Genomic DNA, 18,495 nt, shown 5'->3' with positions numbered 1-18,495 from the left:
TTACATCACATGACGGCCGTGATTGGACACGGCCGTCATGTGATCAGGAGGGCCAATCACAGAGCCCTCCTGCCGATCTGAGATGCGCCGTGTCCGGGTGACACGGGCGCATCGGGATCGCGCCGCTGCGCGGGCGATCCCGCTACTCCTGAATGACGTTCCTGAACGTCATATCAGGAGTAGGCGGCTCCCACCCGGCCGTATATGTGCATTGGCCGGGTGGGAAGTGGTTAAAGAGGAAGTAAACCCCTAATGGGTTTACTTCCTCTTTCATTTCCTGCAAAGGCAAAGCATAATGGACTACTATGCATTGCATAGTAGTCCATTATGTGTCACTTACCTGACACAGGAGCCAGCGAAGTCACCGCTGTCCCCTGTAGTCCGCCGCATCCATCTTCTCAGTGGGGTCTCGCAGCTCCGCAGCTGTCATTCGGCGAAGCCGCGATGACGTCACTCCCGCTCATGCGCACGGGAGCCGACACACGCGGTATCTCCGTCGTTGAAGATGCCGTGCTCAGTGCGCCTGCGCGCCGCTGTCTATGGCGCATGCGCCATAGACAGCGGTGCCTGTCTTCGGGCAAATATCTCCTAAACCGTATAGGTTTAGGAGATATTTCTTGGACCTACAGGTAAGCCTTAATCTAGGCTTACCTGTAGGTCAAAGTGTGTTGTAAGGGTTTACAACCACTTTAAAACCCTCACATATACCCAGTGAAATGACTAGCCTCAGGTGATACAAAGAGATGAAACAAATCTTACTTCTGTGGATATCAGTCGCAAGTTGTGTGCTGGAGCTCTCTCCATCACTTTTATTATCACTTGGTTTCAGGAAAAGCCGACAGAAGTGATTCATGCAAAAAACAGAGGAAAGAGGAAGCAGAGAGAAATCACACTCAGTGCTTTGGATAGAGGAATGTACACAGTGTAGAAGGTTGTGCTTTGTTCATATTTAATCTGGGGTTTATAACCACTTTAAGTAGATGTGGCCCTCACACAATATGGCCCATTTATTACATTCAATTTAACCTAGTGCCATCTTAATAGCATTATGGGCCCCCTGGGCAAAGTAACACACTGTAGCCCTTACCAGGGAGCTGCCTGTATAAATGTATGTCTGTACACGAAACAGGGCGAGCAAAACAGCACCGTACGAGGGAGCAGAAGACGGAGTATAGGTGGGTTAGAAGACACAGTACAGGGGAGGTCAGGAGGATACAGTATAGCAGGGGTAGGTAACCTTAAAGAGGTGGAGATCTACCTGAGCAACATAAGAGAAGCCAAAGATCACCGGGCATGGTGTTGCCTCCTCGCACCTGATTTAAACCTCAAATTGCTGTACTACTGTGGTGCAATAATTACGTGCATTGTACGGCAATCATGGGTTTAAATCAGGTGGTGAGAAGGCAACATATTGCCTCCTCACCATCTGTCAAACACACCAAGATCACTTTTCAGAGGAGTAGGAGTGCCTCCTGCACTTGTAAATTAGCCCTTAGTTGCATTTGGCAGCAGCAACCTTAGGGCTCGTTCACACGTAATTTGGGGGGTGGTAAAATCCTGTGGTTGAGTAGCGGTCTTACCACCCCCGATCCCTACACCCTTTAGCTGCTGACGCAACTACCAAAGTGTACACAAGGCACAGCAAGAATTAAGCCCCCTGTTGCGGATATGAAAGCAAAACAACACTGCCTGCTTTAAACTCTTGTTTGCTGTAGTGCCCAAGGTGGTGGGGCACTTGCAGAGCGGCCTCGTTCACTTGAATGGGTCATGCTTGGCAGATGCTACACCCACCAACCATGACCGGGCATCTAACTCTGGCCACTGAAGCTAAATGGGGTGCGGTTGGGGCAGGGGGTCAGAAAAACCATTTAGGGAGTTTTACCACCGCCAAACTGCAAATGTAAATTAACCCTTACTGTTCTGGGTCTCCTATAAGGCTGCTTTCACACTGATGCACTGTAGTTTACCCACACTGCGGGTGCAGCGCAGTGCATCTGCAACTTTTCTAGGTTAGCTGCGTTTTGCCATAGACTTCTATTCTATCCTGCAGGTGTGGTGCACTTTCTGAAAGCTCACCAAAACTCCTGCATTCTGGAGTTTTGGTGCTCTTTCACAAAGTGAACCAAACCCACAGGGTATAATAGAAGTCTATGGCTAAGAGCAGCAAACCCAGGAAAGTTGCAGATGCACAGTGTGAAAGTAGCCCTATACCATTATGCCCAGTGTATTGTTTCACACTGACCTGAAGATCTCTTCTTTCCTCTTACTGGCACCACTCTGGAGACCGCTAGCCAGGAATAAGAGGTGGAGTGCAGTTGGTATTGCTGTGCATGGGACAGGAGTTATCACTACAGAGGAGGCATCGGCTTATGGGGTTCTTGCTCCCTACTACAGCTCCAATTTTACAAGTAGTCCCTCTGCATTGCACTCTGTTTAATGCTCTGGAATGGATTGTTAGTAAGCCCAGACTGCGGTCTACCAGTCACCTGTCCAAAATCTACAATCTAACGACATCTCTCCCCTCTCTAACCCCCCCCCCCCCCCCCCGCAGTTTTTGATGCTCATCCAACACTTTGTAGGGGTTAGGAAAGACCCCCTGAGAAGGAGCATCTTACTCAGGGCTGGATCTAGCCTGTCTGATGTCGTGGTGCAGTAAACAATAGACAGGCTAGTCAGAAGGGCAGACGATGCGAGGACATTAGGGCAGCAGGGTAGTGGACAGGGATCATCATTGGCAGGAGAGAGGACAGGAGTCCCCACTGCCTGGAGAGAGGACATCCGATTCCCTTACACACAGTTACAATCTGCAGTGTGTAGCTGGCTACTGTGTGGGGAGGAGATGATCTTAGTGCCTGTGCTCAGGCTGTGTACCAAGCAGGGATGGGAGACAGCTGGCACAGCGTCAGGGGTGGTGGGGGGGCTTTAAGGGAGCGCAACTGAAATCACTTCAGTACCCCCCAGATCTGCCCATGATCTTACCACTGCTGGGTGGGTGTGGTGTGTACTGCTCCGATCCTCCTCTTCTATTCATTCCATGTGATCGGAGCATGTACTGCCCACATATGAAGCAGCAGTGGTAAAGTGTTTGGGGTTCAAAGTGCAAATTTCCGGAGAAAGTACCAGAAACTGCAGGGGCCCCTCATGCACCTGGGGCACCTAGGCACTGCCCAGGGGTGCCTGTTCCTTAAGAGGGCCCCGATTCAGCCTGCTGTTTAATGACATGTCTGATCCAGGGAGACACGTCAGTTGTACACATACAACTCAAGAACTGACCTTTGAATCATGCACACTATTTACACCTGCACCAGCATTTTTTTCCCTAAATCCAAGGGTCAAGTACAATAAAATAAGATAAATGGCAAGAAAATTGGTAGAAGCATAAGGACATTGTTTTTGTAAACACCATTGGATTATACATATAAAGCAGTGTTGCATGTGTTTAAAATTACAGGGAACAATTTACCTGCAGTAAACTTAGTATAAATGTGCACCCAGAGTAAGCTTAAAAGCCTGCAAAAATCCCCTAAATAAAATATATAGTAGATGGTAACAATTATTTCTAGAACTTGATTATATTAATACCCTAGCCAGTGGGTCTTCAGAGTAAACAGCCTCAGCCAATGGCATCGGTTGGTGACTTATACACATTAGAAAATGGTACTTACCTGGTACAGGGTGTATCAAGAGACAGGCTTCTAATGCCCTGTACACACGGTCGGACATCCCAAACTTGTCTTGCATACACACGGTCGCACAAAGTTGTCAGAAAATCCGATTGTTCAGAAAGCGGTGACGTAGAACGTGTACGACAGGGTTATAAAGAGGCCAGTAGCAAATAGCTTTCGTCTCATAATTTATGCGTGGCACTTTGTCCGTCGGAATTGTCTACACGCGATCGGAATTTAAACGATCGGATTTTGTTGTCAGAAAATTTTAGATCCTACTTTGTGTGTCAGAAATTCCGATGGAAAAAGTCTGAAGGAGCCCACATACGATCAGATTTTCTGACAAGATCCGATCGCACATTTTCCGACAAAGTCCGACCATGTGTAGGAAACATAACACTTATGCACTGTTTAGTAAACTACTTGAAAACATAACATTGCTAAGGCTTTAAAATGGTGTTACAGGTGAACAGTTGTTAAACAAAGTAAGTATACCTTTAGCTTTACTGTCCTTCTTCATCCTCCACTGGGGGACAAAGACGGTGATATTGCGATGTCCTCTGTCCCAAAAGTACTGTACAGCCAACGCAATGCCACGGCAAGAGAAAAAACGATGAAGACCATGTCTGCAGGAAAAATTAGGAGACACTGGTAACTTTTGGAACTATCAGACATTTGCTCCCATTAATATGCAATACACATCTTCCAGTACATGTAGACCTCTTTACATTTTGCCTGCTTGTAAAACCGCCAGATGCCGCTTTCCCTTAAAGCGGGAGTTCTGCAGTTTTTTTTTTTTTGTTTTTTTTTTAAGTCAGCAGCTACAAATACTGCAGCTGCTGACTTTTAAAATATGGACACTTACCCGTACAGTGCGCCCACAATGTCGGCACCTGAAGCCGATCTATCGATCAGCTCTCGGGTGCTGCCGCCGCCATCTTGGGCTTGCGGCTTTACTTCCCGGTTCCCTACTGCGCATTGCGCAAGTCACGTTGCGCAATAAGGACGGTCACTGCTGTCTCTGAGATCCATGCATGTGTTTCCCAGCAGACAGCGGGGGCCCCGCAGGAAGTGGCGTAAATACCCGTAGATTCTGCGTATATCTATGCCCAGAAGGTATCTGCACCCCCCTCACCCCTGAAAGAGGGGGGGGGGGTTTCCGATGAGTGGAAGTTCCACTTTACGGTGGAACGCCGCTTAAACAACTAAAATTGACTTTACAGATATTAAATCAGTATGAAACCCGCAACCAACAATCTAATATATTGCAGCTTGCCAATCATTAAATGTGGTGGCTGCATTCATTTTCTTTCGGCTTTCCCCTCTGTTTTCACCTGGTGATCTGGCCAGTAACATAATTCCTGTATTAAAGAGCCCCCACTTTGGATGAATGCGCACAGGGGCACCTTTAGGTAGCAAAATTGTCAGTCTTTGGGGAGAGGAGTGTTGGATGGACTAGCAGATTTAAATACACTAACAAATTGAAGCCAAACTCTAGTTAAAATCTGATAAGCAGTTACAGCAAAGCATTTTTTTTCCCTTTTGGGATCATTGTAACAGTCTTTTCAATGGTAAATGGTTTGTCTCATCAATGCTACGTCAGGACAGCTTGTTCTGTTGAAAAACAACCGACTTACTGGCAGGATCGTCAGGTTAAAATAGAAGAAAGAAAGCCTAAAAAAAGAAAACAAATGCAGCCATCACATCTAAGAATGAGTAAGCTGGACTATAACAAATATTTGCTTTTAGATTTACTACCACTTCACTACCACCACTGGACTCCAGTTCGTTATCTGCAAGTGCACGGTGGTGGGACAGTAACCTTTGCCTGGCATGTCAAGCATTATGGGAATTCACTTGCTGCCATGCCTTTCCTCGTTACTTCTCACAGCAAGCTTACAAGTCAAAATCCTATGAAGTAATCAGGGGAATTGAAAATAGTCCTAACAACAAATTCTTGGCTGCAGCTCCCTTTAAGAACTACTTGTGCTTAATTCAGGCAGGCATTTGCAGCAGTATCACTAAAGCCGCATACACACACACGATCAAACAATCCGGTGGAAAAGACAATCCCCCCCATGTGTGGGCTCCAAACGTCCGGCGGACTAAGAAAGTAGTTTTGCACCTAAATATGTCCGCCGGACTCGCATTTCAGCGGACAATACAGCCGTGTGTGTGCTAGTCCGCCGTACTTTTGAAATTAACTGACTTTTCCCGCACGGAGAAAAGTCCGCTCATTTTGAGCGCGTCTCCAGGTAGCCGAGACCAGTGAAGGAGGCGTTTCTGGCCCCGTTACCTGGTATGGAGTTAAAGGGGAAGCCCTACGCCGAAAAAACGGCGTGGGGGTCCCCCTCTAGATTCATATCAGATCCTTATCCGAGCGTGCCCTCAACATGGGGGGGTGCTTTGGGGAAGGGGGGGCCGCGTGGCCCCCCACCCCAAAGCACCTTGTCCCCATGTTGATGAGGACAAGGGCCAGCATCCTGTGGAACTGTGACATCATAATGGGCGGGGACATCATCCGGCGATGTCCCTATATAAGTCGCCACACACCGCGTGCCTGTCATTGTGACCAGAGACAGCGACGAGGCAACAGCTCAAGAAGAGAAGAACGGAAGAGAAGAACAGAAGGCGGCGACAGAAGACCGGGCCACTGCTTGTAAAAGAGCTAGAAGAAGGCGCGGTGGCCCGGCAAGAAGAACCGATGAGGGGGACAAGACCCCCGAAGTTGGAAGAAGAGGACAGCGACGAAGAAGAAAGCCGGGCTCCTCCGCTAGTAAAAGAGCTAGCAGAAGATAGCGGAGGAGTCCGGTGAGAAGACCCCCCCAAGATGGAAGACCCCCGGAGCAGTGCAATAAATTATTTTTAAACCTTGTGTGTTGTGTTTTTTTTACGTTTTTTTCACAGGTGAATGGGTAGGGGTACATTGTACCCCATACTCATTCACATAGGGTGGGGGGCCGGTATCCGGGGTCCCCTTATTAAAGGGGGCTCCCGGATTCCGATAAGCCCCCCGCCCGCAGACCCCGACAACCAAGGGCCAGGATTGTCGGGAAGAGGCCATAGTCCTCATCAACATGGGGACAAGGTGCTTCAGGGTGGGGGGGCCGCGTGGCCCCCCTTCCCCAAAGCACCCCCCCATGTTGAGGGCACGCGGCCTGGTACGGCTGGGGGGGGGGGGGGCGCTCGCTCGCTCGTCCCCACCCCCTTTCCTGACCGGCCGGGTAGCATGCTCGAATAAGGGTCTGATATGGACCTAGAGGGGGGCCCCCACGCCGTTTTTTCGGCTTAGGGCTTCCCCTTTAACTCCATACCAGGTGACGGGGCCAGCGACGCCTCCTTCGCTGGTCCCGGTTTCCTGGAGCCACGCTCAAAATGAGCAGACTTTTCTCTGTGTGTGTGTGGGCGAGTCCGTTCATTTCAAAAATACGGTGGATAGTCCGGCGGACTTAGTCCTCCGCAAAAGTACCGTGTGTGGGCAGGTAGCTCGTTCGGAAAGTCCGGCAGTTGTTCTTAAGAGCGCTTTTACTACCTGTATTTATAACATTGGTATACTGTTCCAACTTTTTGTTGCGAGCCTGGGGTAGTGGCAGCCCTCTTATATCCACCGTTCCTTTTTGCAGCTTATCCATAGCGCAAACCCCCTTTTTTCTGTTATCATCTGTCCAACTCCGCCCACCCGCAAGTCTCCGCCCGCTTCAGTCCATACGTTTTCTCTGCCGCTAAAGAAATATCCTGCGCATGCGCTGTTAAGAGCATTAAAGTGGCGCATGCGCGGTAAAGGGCCGCCGTCAGCTGTTTCAGTGACGGAGCCACACCAGAAGTGATGGGGTTAGAATTTACAACATCGCCGCCGGGTGTGCCAAGATGGCCGCCAGCTCCGGAGCTAGGCCGAAGCTCCGCGGATCGCATGGTGCGGACCAACTAATCGATAATGAAAATCGCTGACAACGATTTTCATTATCGATTATTATCGATGATGTCGATTAATCGTTTCAGCCCTAGTGTGGTTAAAGTACAAATGGTGTGAGACGTTGTCTATTTCTATAGCAGGTGGAGTGATGGATACCCAGGTAACGGTAAAGGTACAATATATAATACTATTGTTGGGTTGTTCCTTGCTATTGGGTTTCACACCAACACTATTACACAGCTGTGCCAAGTGGGTTTCGCCAATTCTTTGGGGGTGGAGAAGCAGAGTACAGGCCCAATTAATTACCAGCAGCTCCTTCGGGGATAAGTGCTACATAAAAAATAAAAACTCCACCACCAATAAAATACCACCACCACTTGTATAGGTAGCAAAGCAGTTCTGAAGTAAACAAAAACCCACTGACACTAGTCCTCAATACTCACGGTTTCCCGAGATTTTATGATTTGCAAACATTTCTACTGCAAAATAACACGTCGACTTATTTGTAACCTAGAAATAATTATTTTAAATATATAAATGGCATAGAAAAAAAAACTAGACGCACTTGTAAACTTTAACACAATGGGTGCAGATGTTCCTTAGTTGGTTGCATCATGCTTTGTGAAGGGGTATTATGAGTCATGGAAAGGATGTGATACAAGCATGAAAGAAGACATGAGAAAATGCGGGGAATACTGAAGGAACAGTACTGAAAGCACCCCTTATATAGTAAAAATAGAACAGACTTTCCCTTGATGAAAAAGTTTCATATTTTGTTAGGTAACAATGTCACTGTCCTTAAACTGAAAGCAGTGGTATATTTAGGGTATGCCACATATGACTCATGCAACGGGTGCCCCGTGAAGGGGGGCACCGCTAAGCATTGGGGATGATCAGGTCTGTCCAGCCACCAAGAGAGAAGTAGTTATCGCACTGATGTCATACGCTATCTGTTAGGAAGTTCCAACAGCTTTTTTTTTGTGCGATTAAGCCAGCTTTTATGTGGACTGTTTTATTAAACAATATCAAACTTTATTACACTATCAGAGCTCACTTTTTGTATTTTATTAAAATGGGAAAATGTCTGCAACATTTTCAGGTGTTTGGGAGCAGTGGATGAACGAGAACCGAGGAATTTGACACATACGTAAACGTATTGATCTCTTTTATGAGGTCCTGCTGTTTGCCGAGTGTTCACCTTGTGTTTTATGGTGGCGTGGTGTGTTCCTTTTACATTGATTGTTTGAACTGCTTGGATCCTGCTTTGCAAATTACATTTGTACATTTTCTGATTCTTTCTGGAAGTGGACACTGGTGGTGGAATTTGCAACCGGAGAGTTGTAATGCTCGCGCTGCAATTTACATTTCTATTTTATTAAAGTGGAAGTAAACCCATTGATTTCACCATTTCAAAAAACAGCTACATTTTCGGCACATGCCGGGAATGTAACTGTCACATTGGTTGTGCTCTCAGCCAAACTGTCAAACTATCCAATTGCTGGTGTCAAAACTGATCACGTGTGCAGTACCATGGCAGTTGAAGATTAAACAGTGGCTAAGATGGCAGCTTCCTTGGCTTAAAACAATAGGAGTAGAGGTCAACCGATATATCCGATATTTGGTGTTGGCCGATTATAACTTCAGCAGCACTTGCAAAAGACTTCTGTAATAGAAGTCAATACAAGTTGCCTGAATTCTTAAGGCTCGGTTTACACAGGGGCGGCATGACTTGCAGCGTGACTCACAGACGTGACCTGCACACGACTTCAGCGGCGACTTGCAAAACGACTTCTGTATAGAAGTCAATGCAAGTCGCCTGAAGTCGCCCCAAAAATAGTACAGGAACCTTTTTTCTAAGTCGGAGCGACTTGAGTGAACTGTGTGAACCTAGCATTAGTTGAGACTTCTCCTCCCTGGGCAGTCTGCCAAGAAAAGATCAAAGAGATACAATGTTTCTTCTTCTTCAATGAACTGAACTCAGTGTGTAGAGTTCTCAGTTTAACCATTTAAAGACTAAATCTTTTCTGACACTTGTTGCTTAAAAGTAAAAATCCTGTATTTTCTGTTAGTAAATCACGTAGAACCTCCAAAAATTATATATATATATATATATATATATATATATATATATATTTTTTTTTTTTTTTTCGTCCAAAAGTTTTAATTACCTGTTTTTGTATATTTAATATATAGTTATTTTTTTTTATTTTTTTTTTAATCTAAATTATACATACAAGTGAACTGATTGGAGGTTTGTTTTGTTTAATAAATGTTTAAATGTAAGAAATTTTCTGTATCACTAATTACTTAAGATCCCTTTCACACTGGGGTGTTTTTCAGGCGCTTTAGCGTTAAAAAAAGCACCTGTAAAGCGCTTGAAAGAAGCCTCATCTGCAGTCCCAATGTGAAAGCCCAAGTGCTTTAAGAGCCCTTTCACAATGTCAGCACCTGAAAAACGCTCGTAAAGCGCAGCTTAAACTAGCAGCGCTTTACTAGCATTTTTCTAGCGTTATTGGGGCGCTTTTAACCCCTGTTAGTGGCCAAATAAAGGGTTAAAAGCACCCACAAAATGCTGCTGCCGATAGCGCTTTTCAGGCGTTGATTTCAATGGGAAGGGGCGCTTTAGGAGCGTTGTATTCACTGCTCCAAAAGTGCTGCAAAGAAGCTGCTTGCAGGACTTTTTTTGGCGCCCTGCCAGCGCAGCGCCTCAGTGTGAAAGCACTCAGGCTGATTGCAGTTGCTGCTTCTTTCAGGTGCTTTTTTTTAAAGCTAAAGCACCTGAAAAACGCCCCAGTGTGAAAGGGAAGGGATCTCAGTGTGAAAGCACTTGGGCTTTTACATTGGGATTGCAGTTGCAGATTCTTTCAAGTGCTTTACAGGCGCTTTTTTTTTAACACTAACGCGCCTGAAAAACGCCCCAGTGTGAAAGGGGTCTAAGGCTGCTTTCACGCTGGAGCAGACAGGCGTTGCTGGTAAAATACTGCTAGTTTTAGCAGCGCTTTACCGTCATTTTAGTGGCTGCTAGTGGGGCACTTATAACCCAGCTAACACTGCTGCCAAATCGCATTGCAGGCGCTTCGGCAGTGGTGCCCATTCATTTCAATGGGCAGGAGTGGTGGAAGAGCGGGATACATCGTTCCAAAGATGTTGCTTGCTTTTTTTAACATCCTGCCAGCACATTGCTTCAGTGTGAAAGCACTTAGGCTTTCACGCAGACTGCAGGGGAGCCGTTTTGTAGACACTTACGGGTGCTATTTTTAGCCCAAAAGCACCTGAAAAACGCCCCAGTGTGAAAGGTGTTAGATTTTATGAAATTAAGGGGGGGGGGGGGTGGTGAAGCATGATTTTGATCCAGTGATGTGCATGAGACCCAAGGCTCTCCCGGGTCTCTCCCTCCTGAGATGTAGCTGCAGGAGCCATTGGTTTCTGTTGCTGTCAATCATGGCCAGTAAGGCGTGAGTGGGGGGTGGGTCTGAGCTGCACCCTCCATGTCTCATGGATGCAAATGATCAATTTCTGTTGAGTAGGGACAGCCACACACTAATCAAAATGTCCAGCCTTGTGCAGGTGTACAATCTTGTCCCTGACATCCTTTGACAACCTTTTGGTCTTGCCCATGATGATGAGGATTGCACGGAAGAAATAATCTGTGGACAGGTGTCTTTTACGCACATAAGATGTTGTCGTTAGGAGCACCTTCTTAAATTTACAGGACTAATCTGTGTACAACATGAGGGCATACTGTAACCAGAATGTGGGAGCCACAATTATTGTTGGTTAGCATCAAATACTTATTTTACTCACTGAACTGCAACTTAATGTATAACGTTTGTATCAGGTGTTTTCTTTCTGGATTTTTGGTTGATATTCTGTCTCTATCATTTAAAATACACCTATGATAAAAATGATAGACCCTTCATTTCTTTGTAAGTGGGCAAACTTACAAAATCTGCAGGAAATCAGATAATTATTTTCCCTACTGTATGTTGTGCCTCAAAAGTCCCATTTCACTGTTTCCCACCCCTCCCCTTCTTTTCTCCTTGCCCGCTTTTTTTTGTTGTAACATCCAAACAATGGATGGAAATGTCCTTGGGATGTACCAAAGTGGGACAGAGGGATGGAGGGACAATGCTCTAGTTAAGGTGGAACAAAGTCACCACCTCTAGACCTCAAGGCAACTTTGTCCTTGTGAAGCGTAAGAGACATTAAACAATATGCAATTGCAAATCTGTCTGGTATTTATCAGCTTGCTCTTTGGCATATCATTTTTTTTCCACTAGTGGTTTGTTGCTAGGCAACTGTGTAACGTCTGTTTGTTACACTCCTAATAATTAGGTGATATTAGTTTTGAATATTTCCAGGCTCTGAGGGTCAGTTCACACCATAGAAACGCACTCCGGATGCAGTGGCGGCTGGTGGTCAAAAGGGGGGGGTGCAAAACAGACCTGGCCCCCTCACTCGCACCTCCCAAGGCAGGCTCTTGCACTACATAGTAGATGGCAGATCTATAGGAGATTGCACAGACTGTATTGTGTATGGTCTGATGAAAAAGGGGATTGGACAGAGTATGGTCAGCTTTAGGACAAATTACAAGAAATAAACTGCTTTCATATAGGAAAGAGGAGGGATAGCCAGAATATACACAACCAGCAGGAAGGGGTGTGCAGGGATGGATGGACAGGTAGGAGAGTAAGTGGGTGGATGGATGGATAAGTGTGTGGGTGGATGGACTGGGTGGGTGGATGGATGGGATGGATAGGTGGTTGGATAGATGGGATGGATAGGTGGATGGATGGATGGATAGGTGGGTGGATAGGTGATGGGGTGGATGGATGGATGGGGTGATGGATGGAAGCAGCAAGGAATTATATATTTAATGATCAGGAGATGGTAGATGTGCCTGTCAGTGTTCTGATCCATCACAGATCAGTGTACAGTTGAAGGAAGCTTGTCTGGATGGATGGGGTTGGTGGATGGATGGGGTTGGTGGATGGATGGATGGATGGATGGGATGAATGTAGTGGATGGATGGATGTGGTGGATGGATGGAATGAATGGATGGAATGGGTGGGTGGGTGGATGGGATAGATGGATGCAGTGGATGAATCCGGTGGGTGGATGGGATGGATGGAAGGGTGGTTGGATGAAATGGGTGGGTGGATGGAATGGGTGGATGGATGAATGCGGTCGGTAGATGCGGTGGATGGATCCGGTGGGTGGATGGGATGGATGGAAGGGTGGCTGGATGAAATGGGTGAGTGGATGGATGAATGCGGTCGGTAGATGCGGTGGATGGATGCGGTGGGTAGATGCATGGGATGGATGGATGCAGGGGGTGGATGGATAGAGTAGATGGATGGGATGGAGTGGGTGGATGGATGGGGTGGATGGAAGGAGCAAGGAAGGAGATATTTAATGATTAGGGGATGGTAGAGCTGCCTGTCAGTGTTCTGATCCATCACAGATGGATTTTTTTTTTTTTTTATTTCGGTCCCTTTTTGTTTTGTTTGGCAAAAAATAAAAAACCCAGCAGCAATTAAATACCACCAAAAGAATGCACTATCTGTGTGAAAAAAAAAAAGATAAACGTTTTGATTTTGGTAAACTGTAGCATGACTGCACAATTGTCATTCCAAGAGTGACAGTCCTGAAAGCTGAAAATTGGTCTGGGCAGGAAGGGGGTTTAAGTGCCCGGTAAGCAAGTGGTTAATGTTCGACACACTCTAAAGTGTCAGATCAGCAGTGATAGAACAGAAAATTGGCAGCGTTTTAATAAGCATTCAGAAAGGGAAGTCTATATAGCATCTTTTACACACCAGGTGGAGGAAGCCTGCTGCTTTATATAGAATACACAAAGAGAACAGTATCTAAATCACTTCTTCCCTCTTTTTAGAGGAAATAGTAACGCCTAATAACACTTTCAGGACCATTCAAAGCACCAACATGACAGTGTGTAGCCAGGCTTCCTCCTCCTGGTGTGTAGCATCTGACCTCCGGAAGATTTAGCCCCCTTCCTGACCAGGCCATTTTTTTGTGATAGAGCACTGTGTTACTTTGACAATTGTGCGGTCGTGCGACACATAACATTTTTGTCCTTTTTTCATACAAATAGAGCTTTCTTTTAGTGGTATTTGATCACCTCTGCGGTTTTTATTTTTTGCACTTTGAACAAAAAACAACCGACAATTGTGAAAAAAAAAGTTTTACTTTCTGCTATAAATCATATCCAAAAAAAAAAAAATAAGTAACATTTTGTGTTTGTATAACATATTTTTGGTAAAAAAAAAATCCCAATAAGCGTATATTGATTGGTTTGCACCTACAAACTATAGGGTATATTTATGGATTTTTTTCATTTTTATTTTTTTTATTACTAGTAATGGCAGTGATCAGCGACTTATAGCAGGACTGCGATATTGCTGCACACAAATTGGACACTAATTGACACTTTTGTGGGGACCAGTGACACTAATACAGTGATCGTGCTAAAAATATACACTCTCACTGTACTAATGACACTGGTTGGGAACGGGTTAACATCAGGGGCGATCAAGGGGTTAATTGTTTGCCTAGCTGGTGTTTTCCTACTGTGGGAAAGGTGCTTTTACTAGGGGAAGGCATGGCTTCATGTCCCTGCTTTGCAGGAACACAGGATCCATGCTTTCTTTACTGACAAAATGGCAATCTGTCCTGTTTACATAGGCAGAATGTCGGTCAGCCTGTGTCCTGAACAAACAGTGGGTGCCAGCAGACATCGGGTCTGTGTGGAATCACAGCAGGAGGGACCTGCCAGTGACATGCACTTGCACTCCCCCCCCCCCCCCCCCCCCCCACAAATGCAGGATCATGTATATATATACACGTGTAGCAACATCTACCTTTGGTAAGTGCGAGAAGTAGGTTTTTGTAAGTACAGGTACATTTAATCAGCCTGTTTGTTTTTATCTGTGTGGGCTGGGAGTGGTTCAGAGTAGGCTGGTGACTCACAGATAGCATCATTTCAGTTACCTCCCTTCTACTTCTAGAGGATTCTAGAAGGAAAAAGGGGAAGAGAGGTGGAGTTGTCTGGGGTGTTCTAAGGAGCCCTGACCAATCTCCAACCTGGATTGGCAGGGGGTAGGCCTCCTTAAATACCTGGAGTCAGTCTAGCTGGGGAGGAGTTGTCGGGTGGAAGAAGCTGAAGATGGAACACCAGGGCCTTTGAGGCACTCCCCAGTCACTCCCCAGTCTGGGGAAGGTGACCTTGGGGCTGAGGGGTTTGGGTGCAAGTCTGAGCCTTGCTGAGAAAAATAAGCAGGTTCTGGACAAGAGGCACAAAGAGGAACTGAGAAAGACAGTGGGAGCTAGTGTTGCCAGGCAAGTCTCCAGGAAGGATCTACCGTTGTGCAGCCAGGAGGGCTGGTAAGCAACAGGCACAGTTGGGAGACCTGGAAAGGCATGTCAGAGCGGACTGAGAGTGTGCAGTCTGAGATGGATGTAAAGCCAGCAGGAGAGACTGTGATGTCATGGGCAGTGGAGTTGGGCAGCTGCAACTGGGAGGGTGGCAGGGCCTGAAGATAAGAGGACTGACTGGGAGCAGTAGTTCACCAAGGTCAGCTAGCACCAAAGATTTTCCTATTTTTGTTGCTACACTAAAGGGGCCCGCTGTCCCTGCCTACAAATGGCAGTTGCTAAGGCCTAGCTGGAACCATGTGCTAGCTGTACCAGGAACCAAGTATTGTACAGAAGAGGTGGGTGGGGTTGAAAAAAGACACAAGTCCAACCCATGGACTTTTGCATTTGCTCCAAATTCCTGCATTATTCAGTAAAGTGTGCCTGGAAGGGTCTACTGTTGCCCATGGTGATCGAGGTCAACCTGCGGGTGGGAGTGTGCTCAGATAGTACCCTTCAGTGAGACATTGGTTACAAACTTTATTGTTGCTACCAGCAACCACAGAAAAAGTCAGAGGTCAGCAATTCCCAGTTGCTCGGGCACAGTCGGTGCTGAGCGACATGCCTGGACAAGTCCTGCTAGAATCAGTATGCCTAAAAACTTCAGTACGTCTAACAAGGGGTTACAGCAGCGTGCCCAGGGAGGAGTCTGCCTATCAGTTCCACAGGCGCCAGCCCATTTTGGAAGCAAGGGAGCGGTGTCACACCCTGGAGGAGACCGAAAGTTTCCTGCTAGCAGCAGACACCACGAGGCAGAGGAAGATGGCGGAAGGTAGCCAGCTGCAGTGGCATCGCTAGGGGGTGGCTATAGCCTTGAGTCTCTTGCCACAGTGGTCCCTGCCTAACCAGTGGGCCGTGGCCTCTCTGCAGGTGGGCCATGGGTGTGGCGGGCGGACTGCATGAGAGAGCCAGGCAGGCAGAAGAGAGAAGAATCGAGCAGACGGACGAGCAGAGATTACATCATCTGTCTCTCTGCCCGCCCCAGATCACCGCTCTTCTGCCCTCACAGCACGGGCCTCTCCAATGTCAGAGGTGTTGCTGGGAGCAGAGAGATGACATCATCTTTCACTGCCTGCCCATCAGCGTTCCCCTGCCCTCACTCAGAACCGACAGCTGCACCTGCCTCTGCTAAATGGGCAAGTGCTGCCAGCCTGCCACCAATGCAGCGATAATGCACATTTGGTGGCGCTGGCATGGCAAGTGACAATCTGCAAATAGTGGCAGGTGACGTGGCAATCAATCATCCACATCTGGAGGCAGGTGACGGTGGCAAGTGACAATTTGCAAATGGTGGCAGGTGACAGTGGCAAGTGACAATCCACATCACGTGGCAGGTGACGGTGGCAAGTGACAGTGCCAAGTGACAATCCACATCTGGTGGTAAGTGACAGTTTGCAAATAGTGGCAGGTGATGTGGCAAGCGATCATCCACATCTGGTGGCAGGTGACAGTGGCAAGTGACAATCCACATCTGGTGGCAGGAGATGTGCAAGTGGCACGCCAAGGGCTACTCCTGATTCTGCATGGTGAGTTGAACCTCTTCATTATATATTACAATGTAACAATAGAAGTAATGCGCTCCCTAACACCGTATCAACCATGATGCCGTGATGATTGAAGCGTCAACACCAGCCATTGCCAGCAAAAAATTGCTTACCATCCGTATGCCAACCCCCGTCCCAGAAAAAAGGTTGGTGACTGCTGCTTTAGGCTCTAGCCCCAGATCGTTTGCAGACCTAGCAATGCCCCTGGTTGGCTGCTACCCACCTTAACGTGGTTGCCTGAGATGCAGGAAAGGACACTGGTGGACACCGGTTTCTGACTGGAGTCTCACGGGGGATTGGCCCTCGGGGTGATCGATGGAGCAGAGAGACTGTGCCTGCTCTGTCCAGACTTTCCTATTTTTGCTGCGACACTAAAGGGGCCCAAGGTCTCTGCCTGCAAATGGCAGTTGCTAAGGCCTGGCTGGAACCAGAGTCAGCCCTAACCATGTGCTAGCTGTACCAGGAACCAAGTATTGTACAGGAGAGAGACAAACAAGTCTACAAATAAGCGTTGTACTGGAGTTCGACTGGAAGTGTAAATAGAGGTTCCAACTGATCATCTTATTAATTCCATAATTGATTCTGACCATCCCATAATTTTCCCCTTACCCTATCCAAGTTCAAAACACCTTAATAAAAACACAAAACAAACATACAAACTGTTCATTGTTTCAACAGTGACTGGGTAGTGAATGCCGGACTGATCAGGGTGACAGGTGGACCACAATATCCAGCAGCCCCTACAGAGGTACCACTACATATGTGAGCTTGCGCAGCGCCGCCACCCTGTAGCAGTAAAACTGCTATAGGGCAATCAGCAAATGGTTAAAAAGCCACCCTAGGTTCCAGGCCTCAGTCTTTCCTCCGAGGGTCTGAATGTTCATTATTTTCTAGCAGACCACATAGGCCCCTTTTACACTGGGGAGCTTTACAGGCGCTACAACACTAAAAATAGCGCCTGCATAGCTCCCGTAAAGAGCCGCTCCTGTCTCTCAGCACTCAGGCTTTCACACTGGAACGGTGCACATGCAGGACATTAAAAACACTCCTGCAAGAAGCATCTTTAGAACGGTGAAGGAGCGGCGTATACACCGCTCCTAAACTGCTCCTGCCCATTGAAATCAGTGGGGCAGTACGGCTATACCGCCGGCATACCGCTGCTGCAGCAACGCTTTGCGGTGGTTTTAACCCTTTCCCGGCCACTACCGGAGGGTAAAAGCACCCTGTTAGCAGCTGAATAGCACCGCAAAAGATTGACGGTAAAGCGCCGCTTTACCCCCAACGCACCCACCGCCCCAGTGTGAAAGGGGCCTTAGTATGAGGCAGCAAAAGAACTGAGCTGTGTGTAACTGTGACCTTTCAGTTTTAAAATTTGTCATAAAGTGAGAGACCACAGCATAAGGACTGAGTTCTGTGTGACAACCTGTATATAAAGGTCAGGGACAGCATCTTTTTATAGAAAGACAAATATGTTGTCCTAGATAATGCCTGAACTAGGTTAGCTCTAGGGAGAAAGGAAGACGAAGGCAGGAAATGTCTAAAACTGCTTTGCTAACATTTTGTATTCATATGTACATAGCTTCCAACTGTCCCTGATTTGGAGCAATGTCCCTCTGTCCCTCATTCCACCTCATTTGTCCCTCATTTTGGTCTGATGTAAATAGTTGTATATAAAACGCACTTTTTATCTTTCAAAAAGTGTTTCCCAGTCCTAAACCTTTCATTCTATTTCTAAATTGCTGCATTTGTACATTTTAAAAGCCAATATAAAGGAATGGTAGTGGTAAAAGAGTCCTTGTGGATTTATTTCATCTTTTTTTTGTTGTTAATTCTCCTTTAAGGGGGTGTGTCCTATGCTTACATACATTTGCTGGTAGGTGTCCCTCAATCCCATCTCAAAATGTTGGGAGGTATGTATGTATGTAATGTAATCTATATGCAC

General features: G+C 46.8%; 1 protein-coding gene across 1 annotated transcript in view; it reads right to left on the bottom strand.

The window, feature by feature from the left end:
• Positions 1-18,495, bottom strand: part of LOC143927409 (protein KHNYN-like) — a gene marked incomplete at its 5' end in the record, with an annotated part of 42,478 nt that overhangs the window by 13,577 nt on the left and 10,406 nt on the right. The window contains 1 exon segment of the mRNA XM_077451886.1: positions 4,161-4,291. Within this exon segment, the coding sequence (XP_077308012.1) occupies positions 4,161-4,291 (131 nt within the window).

Source organism: Lithobates pipiens, unplaced genomic scaffold, assembly GCF_037356315.1.
Source record: "Lithobates pipiens isolate NorthernLeopardFrog02 unplaced genomic scaffold, aLitPip1_a1.2 Scaffold_1, whole genome shotgun sequence".
NCBI classification, from domain to species: Eukaryota; Metazoa; Chordata; class Amphibia; order Anura; family Ranidae; genus Lithobates; species Lithobates pipiens.
This window is presented reverse-complemented; position numbering and strand designations above follow the sequence as displayed.